Source organism: Polistes fuscatus, unplaced genomic scaffold (genome assembly GCF_010416935.1).
Source record: "Polistes fuscatus isolate 324 unplaced genomic scaffold, CU_Pfus_HIC Scaffold2, whole genome shotgun sequence".
NCBI lineage: Eukaryota > Metazoa > Arthropoda > Insecta > Hymenoptera > Vespidae > Polistes > Polistes fuscatus.
Genome location: NW_025113096.1, coordinates 9,500,318 through 9,511,755, shown reverse-complemented (window position 1 = coordinate 9,511,755; position 11,438 = coordinate 9,500,318). Strand labels below are relative to the sequence as shown.

Here is an 11,438-nt window from a genome sequence, read left to right as displayed (position 1 = left end):
ACTTGTCTCGGTCGACTTTATCTCAGTAAAGTGGAACAACCTTTACCGTGGCCTTGATCCGAGTAAGCCGGTAGAACGAGGAAAAGTAATAGAACGTTCGTTTACGCCGGAATACCGAGTTCCCTCTCAGGAGAAAGGTTCATTAACGTCATCTGCATAATACCTCTCTTTTATTCTCAGCTATTAAAAGAGAAAGATTAATACGTCATTTAAAAATGGCAATTATAGCTAATAAAAAAAAAAGGAAGATAAAATAAAATAAAATAAGAAGGAAAAACAAAAAAAGATGAGAGATTCGATGGAATGATGATGATCATCGGAATGATTTCAGTGAAATCGTCGACCTCTCTACATTTTTCTTTTTTTTTTTTTAAGTGAAACTTCTTAGGCGACGATTAAAATAAAATTGTATGAAACAAAGTGAAAAGAAAAAAATAATTAATAATTAGTTAGATAAAATCCATAATCGAACGATAATTGGACGGTATTATGGAAGGTTCTAGTGTTAGTAGTGGTGTGCATGTGTGTGTGTGTGTGTATGTGTATGATGAGATACATCGATCGATAATTATTGCGAGATGTGTTTATTTATGGAAGGATGAATGGGGATATGACATACTTTGAAAATATTTGACATACCTTAAATGATTGTTAATTAATGGAAGGAAATATATATTGTAGTTTAAAAGCACGGAATATAAGTTCGATGTATCGTCTTCTTCGAAATCCACCGTTAGGATAGCACATTGTCTTCTAAGAAAGTCAGTTAAAATTTCTTTTATTGATTCTTATTTATATGACCTTTGATAAAATAAATTTTATTTACAACGAATATTATTTTCGTTAAACATATGCGTAACCTTCGGTTATTTATTACTGACTCACTACCATTAACTTATTATATTAATAGTTTTCAAGGAAAAATCTAGTAAGCGTAACGTGTACAATTTTTAGGAACACTCACTGTATATATGAATCAATTGATTATTTTTCACATGATAATACGAGTTTCAATTCTATCGCGCGTGGAGGCAACGGACATACTTCTTTTCTTATCTTTCCTTCTTTTTTTCCTTTTGTCTTGCACAGATGCTTACTGGGTCAACGTCGATTATAAACGTGTAGAACAAGATGAAAAATAGCTTCGTGGAGAAAGAGTATTTCCTCTTTTATGGCGATTTCTCAAAGTATAATAAACGTTAACTTATTGTATTAGTTTATACGGTTCTTATTTTCTACCGCAAAATGTTAATCGTGAATGGGCTCGATAAGATAGATAGCTGTTACAACTTTAGTATAGCACTTTGCGTAGGAGCCTATTTAGAACGATAAGGCGAGAAACTTACGAGGGAACCTGTTATATTCGAGAATGAAAGAGAAAGAAAAGCAGATAAATAGAAATACGTAGGTAGAAGTGAATATAGGTGAACTGGATATTTCGAGATACAATTTTTAAATGTAAAAATGACGAATTCATTTTTTCTTGATATTTAGAACAATATAACGAGAAACTTACACGAGAGAACCTGTTATATTCGAGAGTGAAAGAGAGAAATACGTAGGCAAAACATAATGTAAGTGAATAGACTATTTTGAGATACAATACTTACATGCAAAAATGACGAAAGTATTTTATCTAGATATTTAGAACAATAGGATCAGAAATTTATACGAAAACTTGCTATACTCGATAAAGAAAGAGGTCAGTCGGTGATATTGAATATATAGGTGAACAGAACATTTTGAAGTACAATACTTACATACAAAAATGACGAAAGTATTTTATCTAGATACTTAGAACAATAGGATTAGAAATTTATACGAAAATCTGCTATACTGTATAGTGAAAAATGTAATAATCGGTATTGAATATATAGATGAACAGGACATTTTGAATTCTAATACTTTTATATAATTATAACGAATGAATTATATTTAGTTATTTAAAATAATAAAGAAATAAACATTAATGAGAATCTATTGTACTCAAAAAAAAAGAAAAAACGATAGAAATAAACGTATGTAAGAAACTAAATTTAAGTGAAAACAGGACATTTCGAGATTCAATTTTTCTAGAAAAAATGTCAAATGAATTTTATTTAATTATTTAAAGCATTATATAGAAAAATTGAAGTGACAACCTATGTTGTACTCAAAAGAAATATAGATATATTCGATAAAAACTGAATATAAGTGAAAAGAGGACATTTTGTGGTCGAGTATTAGGCAAAAATGATGAATAAATTAGTTCTAAATCAAATACAGTTAGCTTAAATAACTAAAAGAAAATTGAAATGGGAACTCTTTCGCAGTGAGTAAGATCTTATAACAGAAAACTTGGATAATCAGTTGTTATTGTTGGGCTTCCTCGGAAAGAAAAGATAATCTTTTAGCTGGAAAACTAGTGGAAGCTAATGCTATATAACCCGAGCTTCCTCTTACTGATAATTCTTACGTCTCCACGCGTAATCCTATCTTGCACACGCGCTACAATTGTTTCTTCTCGAGGAAGTTGCATTGACTTTAACTATGCCTCGAAATCATTTCTTAATTAAAACTCTACCTATTCAATTTATTTTTTTTTCTTTCCCTTCCTATCATTTGTTCTTTTTTTCTTGTTTATATTCTTGAAGTACGTGTCATATAATATTTATTCTTTAACAGTCTCTCATTTGACTTTACCGATATTTTTCTCTGTTTTGAATTAAATATTTGTTATCATTATAACGTCTTGTTCTAATATCTCTATTTGATATTCGTTACAATTTTTTCTAACTATTATCAATTGTATTTTAAAATATTATAATAAAATCAAGTATTTTGTTTTTAATTTTTAATTAATTGTTTACTTGTATTTAGAAGTTCGTAATTATAAATTATGCATGCTTTATAAATTTCTATTTATTGTCGCGAAAAAAAATTCCAGTTAGGAACAGTTAATTTATATGATTTTCATATGATTTGAAATAATCAAGATTTTCATTCTAAAGATTTAAATACACAATCGATATATCTCGGGAACGATATTTTCTAATGTCGTACTTTCACGTGCACATATCAAACGTATCTAGAATTCCAGGGTGTCTGTTAAATACTAAGAATCTTACTCGGCACGCGCACGTTCGGGATAATAAACGATTTTACTCGTAGAGATCTGTTAGAAGGTCAAAGAGAAGAAATAAAACAACATTGCTTTCCGTTTCACTCTCTAGACGGTTGTACTACTATTCTCGTTTAACGTCGACTCGAAGGAAGATCGTAAAAACGATGGAGCCGACGAGGAGAAGAACTCGACGAAAAAGGACATCTCTGATTCTTCAACGATCAACGAGGACCAAATTAATGTCAAGAACAGGACCGATAAAGTACAAGACGTAGTGAAATCCGTGAGTAAGCAATATTAGAAAAAAAATCATTCGAATCAATTCGAATTTCTTCTCCTTGATGTATAATTTATTTTCCAATTACATCTTATTTCCAATGAAATCATTTTGTTAATAATTATTTAAATGATCGCGAATTATTTATTATTTTTATTCATTATATTTAATCTTTATCATTTCGAAAACATTACAATAGAAAGGTAGGTTGAAAATTTTTAAGCCTCGACGAAAGAAAATTGATTATGAATTTGATTGAAAACAAATTGTTTCTATGTTAGGCTCAAAACTTGTCAACTCATTCACCTATATTTACGTGGTAATTTAAAAAAAACTCTTAGAATTGTAAAACTATTTTTTTATTATCACAAATTAGTATAAAAAGTAAGATAAATTTGGTACTGATAATAATAATAATAATAATAATAATAATAAAATATATCTAGTATAATAAAAGAATATACATATATAACATATTATATAATTATATATTAATTAAATAATTAATATAACATTACATATATATTATATAATTGGGAGAATTATAATTAAAGACTGGAGTGATAAATAGATTAAATAGAAAAATAAACTTAACTAAAAGAAACTTATCAATTTTATTTTAAAAGGCTTTGGATGTGTCGGAGAAGAGGGAACAGATTGGCCAGGTAATACCAATAATACGTAGTATGTCGTCGCGACGAAAGTTACTCATGGCAAGATTAATTTCAAAGAGAATAAACGATAACGAAACAACGACGTCTTCTCCAATCGAGGAGGACCGATCTCTCTTCTCCTTTGAGGAGGATAACAGCAGGAGGAATGCTTCGAGAGAGTTAATGTTGCCTATCAGTGCGGACATCGCAAGGATCATTTCCGACGACATTTCTGGAGACGAGATGGAAGCAGAGGAAGAAGAAGAAGAAGAAGAGGAAGAAGTGGAAAACGAGAAGGAAGGAGAGGAGGGAAAAAAGGAGAATGAGAAGGATAAGAAAAATGAGAACAAGGATGAGAATAATGAAAAAAAAGAAGACGGAAAGGAAACAGCTGAGGAATTGCCAAAGGTAATTTTAACTTTCTTAATTAACACAATATAGATAATAATCCTTACGAAATCACACACCTTCTTTTATTTTCTTCTTTTTTTTTTTTTTAATGTGAATCTTCACCACTTTTTACGTCCACAAAAGTGAAAATTATTTGATACCTCGCCCACCATCTTTTCGTAATTACGAAAGAAGTCGTAAATCTTTTTTCAAATGTTTACGAAAAAAAAAAAGAAATAAATAAAATCTTTAACTACCCTAAAGAATAAATTATTTTAATTGCGTGGTTAGATCGTATCGATGCTAGAATCAACAAGATAAAGAGAATTAACACATTTCTCCGAGCTAGTGTTTCGAGCACGCACTTTCACAAGTTTGCATTTGCCACGTATAATCGCAATGGCTCGTAAAACTTCTCAAAAGGGAATTGAAGAGAAAAATATTTGAAAAAAATACGAATCAAATCTATTAACGTTCTCATTTTGTAGATCATTTTTTCTGATGAAGAAAAATATTTAAATGATGCACGAGAGATGATACGAAAGTGTAATTGTCGGTATACAATCGTGAAATATCTCAATATTCTAATCTATCTCTAACTAGAAAACAATAATAATGTTAATGATGATGCCTTTAAAAACGATTTTCTTCTCATGTTTTTGACTTTGTTAATATCAATTTAATTTTAATTACTTTTAATCGTTATATTTTGATTTTTCTTATTTTTTTTTTTATTATTTTTATAATTTTATTGGATTTTCAAGGCAGAAGAGTTGCGATCGGCAAGACCTGCTCCAAGAAGAAGACCCTTTTATCGAATGCCGCCGCCTGTGGCAAGTTTACCACCAAGAAGACCGGCTTCCTTCAATAGAAGAAACGTTTATACAGGTCGGTCTATTCTTTTCCGTTGTGAACGAAAGAAAAAAAGAAAAAAAGAAGAAATAGAAGTCTTGTGAATGTCGTCATTTCCTTGCCACGATTACTCAGACGAGATAAGGAAAATCGGATTTTTCGCTTTTGCAGATCCACAGAGAACATCTCCATTGAGACCATCGAGAAAACCAGCCGAGCCAAAGAGGGCTCCCACGGAAAAGGAATGTACTTTTTTCTCGAAAACTGTATGCCTCGAAGCTACAGATTATCCACAGTAAGTACGATCGTTTCGTTTATTTCGCTTCAACAATCTGGTAAGAAAAAATTATCACAAAAACTCATATTTTCTTGCAGTTATTTTACACAATACATTTAAACTTATAAATGTGTAAAGTATACTCCATAAACAGAACAAAGGATTCCATATATGTTGATAAATATTTTATGATTCATTTTATATTAAAATTTTTTATTTTATAATAAGAAACGTATTGGTTATTGCATCGATCATAAATAAATCAAGATCGACTACTTATCATCTTTTTATACTTCTCATATGTCCTATTAATTAGAACAGTAGATTATAATTTAATAAAAATCGTAAATAAAGGTTATGATTTATTTTATATTATTATTATTATTTATATTATAAAATTAATCATAAAATATAAATGATGTGTGAAATTTATTTTTTCTATTTTCCACTATCATTATCCACGTATATAAATATCACAAATGTATGCCACTCACATATAAAAGCAATTAACTTTAAAATGTTTTAATATTTTATCATCCAAGCACTTGATCAATACTTAACTTCTTATGTTTAAAATAAATTTCCTTAATAATTAAGTTTAGCACTATTAAATGATAACAATTTTTATAGCCGTTAAATAATAAATTATATAATAATGATAATAACGACAATACGTGATAATAAACAATAAGATTTACTTTTATTTGTTATAATTTTTTATGTTCTTACTTATAGCGAAGCAATAACAAGAAGTTTGAGAAGTAACAAAGACATGGTGGCAGCTTTATTAACCGATTATAAAATACAAGAGGGAAGATTCGATGAGCATGCTTCCAGTCTGTTTGAAAATCGATACGAGAATCGCTACGAAAATCGTTACGAGAATCGATACGAGAATAATGAAATTAAAAGGTATGAAATTTGAATAATCTTCTAAGAAGTTTAATCGCATGACGTATTTCTACTCTCTAAAAACTTCATCGCGTTTTCTTAACACGTTCTACTTTTTATCAATAAATCTGTTGCATCGTAAAATAATTTAACATAAAACGGTAATCTCTAACAAGCACAATGATGTATTTATTATGATGAATAGAAATCTGAAGACACGGAAGAATTGATAAAGAAAAAAAAAAAGAAAACCATTTTCCTAACCGAGTGAGAACGATATTTTTTTTCTTCGGAGTATATTTCACATCGTTTAATTAACTTTCACCTTTAACAAATGTTTAATCCAACATATGAAAGAAGATACACGACCGATTTTAAAATTGCGTTAATACAAGAATAAGTATACGACTGATACAACAAATTTATTTTTTATTTAGATCTGACAATCCATTTGACAACGTCGAAGAAGGATTCACCTGTCCATCTACAGTTAAATATGCACGTCCACAATTGGCCAGAGCAGCTTCTGGAATTTGGAAATACATAATAAATACTGGAGAGCATACACAAACGTTACGTCTTGAAAAGTGTTCGTAAGTATCGTTCTAAAAACAAAATAATTATCATACAAAGTAAAACAGTCACAAAATGGATTTAATTGATAAAAAGATAATATCTCTTGTTTTTATACAGAAATACTCGAGACAGTTGTTCCTTCATCTCAGAAAACTATCGATCGTCATGCGTACAAGTTTACAACTATCATCGATTGTTAACATGGGATTCGAAGTTGGGTCTTCATATGGATATCTTTAAGGTTCCTACATGTTGTAGTTGTCACGTACATGGTTATTCCGAAATATTTCCACCTCATGAAAAAGATCCACCACCCAAACCAAAAGAAAAGTTCCCCGGTGCTGAATTTATTACCAATAACGAGCCAAACGATGAGTATCAAGAATTGAGCAAACCCAACCACAACTATGTCAGCAAATACAGCAATCCAGTACTAAGCTACGATTCAAATATTGGTATATTTAATAAAAATTGATTAACATTAACGAGATATCACGATGAATATGATCAAAACAACCATTTTCCAGCACTATCTAGTAATAAAAGGCCAGTGATCGAGAGTTCGTCAACCAATCGACCCAGTTTCGCAATTCCTGGAAGAACCAGACCAAAAATACCCTCATCTATTCACAGACCCTTTGATAAATTACCTCAACAACATGCACCCAATACGAGAGCCCCTGGATACATTGGACCACTAAACAAGGGACCTTCTAGGCCTACTAGACACAGACCACCGTTCAGAAGGGAGTCTAATAATCAAATGGAGGAATCTGTTGATAATCCTAACAATAGCTCGTTCACCAGGTCAGTTTTCTCATTAAAGATAAAAGTATCGGATCGTCTTGAAAACTTGTACAAATTAGTAATTCAACTTTATTAAATACATGTGAATTTCTCTCATTTTCTTAGTTTCTAACAAATTTCATTTCTGTGTTATTTGGTAAATTGTAATGTTGGATGCTCACAATAAATGTTTCGATTTTCATCATCAGTTTTAGAAAGTCTTCTAAAGTGTTCTGAATTTGTAACATTAAAAATTGAAGGTCTCGACTTTGTAATTTATTTTCTAACAATAATTTTAATTAAATCATTATTTCTATAAATAGCATAAATCTATGTAACCATTTATGTTAGATTGTAGATTTTTCTATTATTGTCTTTAACTTTCAATTAGACATAAAATTTAAATAAACCACTTAATTTAAAAAATAAAACGAAATAAAGACTTAATAAATTCATTATTTCAATCTATGTACAATATTAATTAATTTTTAATATCGTGAAAACGTGCGGGAACCATCACGAATTTTTTGGACAATTTAATATATTCCAAATGATTTCAGAAATGAACTTTTTTTTTGCAGATATAGTCAACCATTCGACCAAGATATAAACGCTTCTACCAGACTACAAAACGGTGGCTTCGGTGATGAAGAATTTCAAGAGCCCCAAAGACGAATTAATTATAATTATCATCCAATCTTAGATTTCTTTAAACCGGAAGCATCGATGTTACAATCTTCGGAGATCAAATTCCCATTGCAATTATCCGATGTTCCAAACGATTCGACGAACTCTTGGAAACCAATGTTAACGTCCTAGAATATCTCATTATCTTATATCAGTACCTGATGCATCGTTTTTTCGCAAAGAATTGTAATTATTTCTTCATTTATTTGTTATTTATCGAAATTCATGATCGATCCGAACGATCGTGTATTATATAAAGAGTACCTAGACATATAAATTGAAGAGAAAAAACAGATAAATTTCATATTATGTGTACATATGTATGTAAATCAAATATACAAGGTGTCTTGTAACTAGTGGTACAAACGAGTACGGAGATAATTCTACATGAAAAAAAACTACTCTAAAAATATTGTCAGTATGATGATATCTTTTGTATTAGTTCTAATTTTATACTTATCGAACAAGGTTTTTAGTTTTCAAAATTACAAACTCAATCGAGTATATGCATACTCAATAAATTTTCAAACTTATTTTTATCTCGAAAATGAAAAAATTCTATTCTACATTATCAAATTAGTTTTTCATGTAGAATCACCCTCTCATCGCTTGTACCTCAAATTACAGGACACCCTGTATATATATATATATATATTTATGCGATAACGAATATGAATTAACGACGGATTCGAGTTCAAATATCGGAATACGGTATTATATTCGTTCGTATTAATCTTTTATTAAAGATCACGAGTCGACCTAGATAAATGATAGAGTTTATCGTGACCGTTATTTTTTTTTTTATATTTATTATTATATATTTTTATATTCCTTATTTATACATTAACTTTTAAGAAAACGAATTAAATTATCATGCAATTATACTTAATATATAAGTATATATATATTTTTGTTGGAAATAAAACTTCGAGATGAATACTCGAAACAAACAAAAAAGATATAAAAAGAAGAAAAGATAATTGTTAAACTTGAATTTATAAGAGGACAAATTCTTAGAAATATCGATGGTCGACGACTTCTGCTCGTTAACTTTGAAATAAGGTTAAAGTAATTTTTATTTCGCTCGAATAAAAACAAGAAGCCAATCTCTCTCCTATGAAGAGAAAGAAAAAAAAAGCTATCGAAATATTTGAAATATCGTGAGAGATCAAATAAGACAAAATGCGAAACGATTTACTTCACTCGGTCGTCCGTGAATCGTTTGTCTCTCGGCAAAAGTTATTATCCCGCTCATTACCGCGTCGATTCGCAAAGCGTGACGATTCCACGCCGGATGCGTTTCAACTTTCTTCCTTCGACCGAAACTTCCAAAGAACTATAATAATACAAACGTTCCCAGTTGAAGCTAAAAGTTCGTAGTCCTTTGAATCGTATGGTATAAACGCATTATCGCGTTTACCGTGTGCCGAGACATTATTTTATATACCGAGTGTCTCATTTTAAATAACAAAATATCCTTTCATCTTATTGGTTTTATAAAAAAAAATATTTTTAATAAAAATTGCTAGGTTTCTTTTTACGGAGATATTACATTATTCTTTTTAATTTCATATAAGGTGCTATCAAATGACTTATATATTTTTTCATAGATATTTCATCGAGTTACGACACGTATTAATATAAATTAATATCAGTATCTTGCTATTTAATATTATATTTTTTTTTTCTTTTTCTCTTTCTTTCTTTTTCTAATAATATTAATATTGTACTAATATTAGTATATAATATACGAGAGTGAGTGGAAAAGTTTTAAGGCCTTACATACGTCTAGCAGCGCCAAAAATACGCTAAAAGAACAACATTTTTGAGAGAGTGTATATAGGGATAATAATAGAAATTATTAAAAATAAATAGTGTACATTGTTTATTGGTATTTAAACTTTATAAAAAAATTTATTTCACTTAATTTTTAATATTATTTAATACGATTTTTTTTTTAAATATTCGAAATCGTTTTCTCTATAGTTGTCGAGCCGGATTTTGGATACTTTAATTTAAAAACTTTATAAAAATAAAGTTATCATGCCGACCGTGGTAGAAAAAGTAGTTTCGAGAAAAACACTTTTAAAGTTTTAAATGTCTCAAACAAAGGACAGCTATCTGCGCGCACCAAACTCTCGTCGGGCAGTCACATTTTCTACCATAACTTTGGATCTGTGGAGAATTTTTGCAATCAACCTTCACAGAAATAAGCCTAAAACTATAGAGAACAACAATCGATTTTTGGAAAATGCTAGACATGTGTAAGACCTTAGCCTAAATGAAAAATAATTTTTATTTCTTCATAAAATAAATATGAGTCTGAGCGATACAAAATTTTTTCTATGTTAAACTTAAAACTTGTTAATTTATACACATATGTTATGTTATATTATATTACGATTTATAATATAATATAATAATATATAAAATAATATATATAATATATTTTTTATAATAATAAAGCTTTCTATATAATATTGCTTTGTGTTTAGCGTTTTGCATTTTTTGTATCTGATAATTGTGGTCGTGCCGTGCCGTAGCATGCTCTGCTATGCGATATTATATTATACTTTTCTTATTATATATTACTATATTATTATTATACTAATATATATAAAATCTTTAATAACATTTTGTAAATTAAAAATACAACAAAATATTCCGTTTCCGTTAGATTCTATTCTTGTAAATAGTAAAACACAAATTCCCCTAAATATTGTAAAATAATTCTTTTAGAAATGTATTAGAAAATATCTAGAAGAAAATTAATTGCAAGTCACTAATATATATATATATATATATATAATCAGCATTCAACACACGTTAATATTATATATGAAATAATATGACTATATAATGCACGTGGTACGTTGCCTTCTATAGCAAGCGAACAAAACATAATCGAGAGAATTTCAATTACAATACCTTAGATCGAGATTTATC

At 29.2% G+C, this 11,438-nt stretch overlaps 1 protein-coding gene across 1 annotated transcript; it reads left to right on the top strand.

Moving 5' to 3' along the window:
• Positions 1 to 1,618: 1,618 nt before the first annotated feature.
• Positions 1,619 to 8,624, top strand: LOC122517222 (neurotrophin 1). Its single transcript, XM_043635659.1, has 11 exons — positions 1,619 to 1,627; positions 3,213 to 3,374; positions 4,007 to 4,315; positions 4,430 to 4,441; positions 5,188 to 5,311; positions 5,447 to 5,570; positions 6,288 to 6,464; positions 6,881 to 7,036; positions 7,137 to 7,474; positions 7,547 to 7,826; positions 8,387 to 8,624. The coding sequence occupies exons 1-11, from the start codon at positions 1,619 to 1,621 to the stop codon at positions 8,622 to 8,624; spliced, it is 1,929 nt and encodes a 642-aa protein (XP_043491594.1).
• The last annotated feature ends 2,814 nt before the right edge of the window (positions 8,625 to 11,438 follow it).

What these genes read in the sequence shown, in the direction of transcription:
- LOC122517222 (XM_043635659.1), top strand. An exon ending in GGACCGATAAAGTACAAGAC is followed by an intron (nt 3,375 to 4,006) that starts GTAGTGAAATCC and finishes TTATTTTAAAAG; the next exon opens with GCTTTGGATGTGTCGGAGAA. An exon ending in TTACGTCTTGAAAAGTGTTC is followed by an intron (nt 7,037 to 7,136) that starts GTAAGTATCGTT and finishes GTTTTTATACAG; the next exon opens with AAATACTCGAGACAGTTGTT.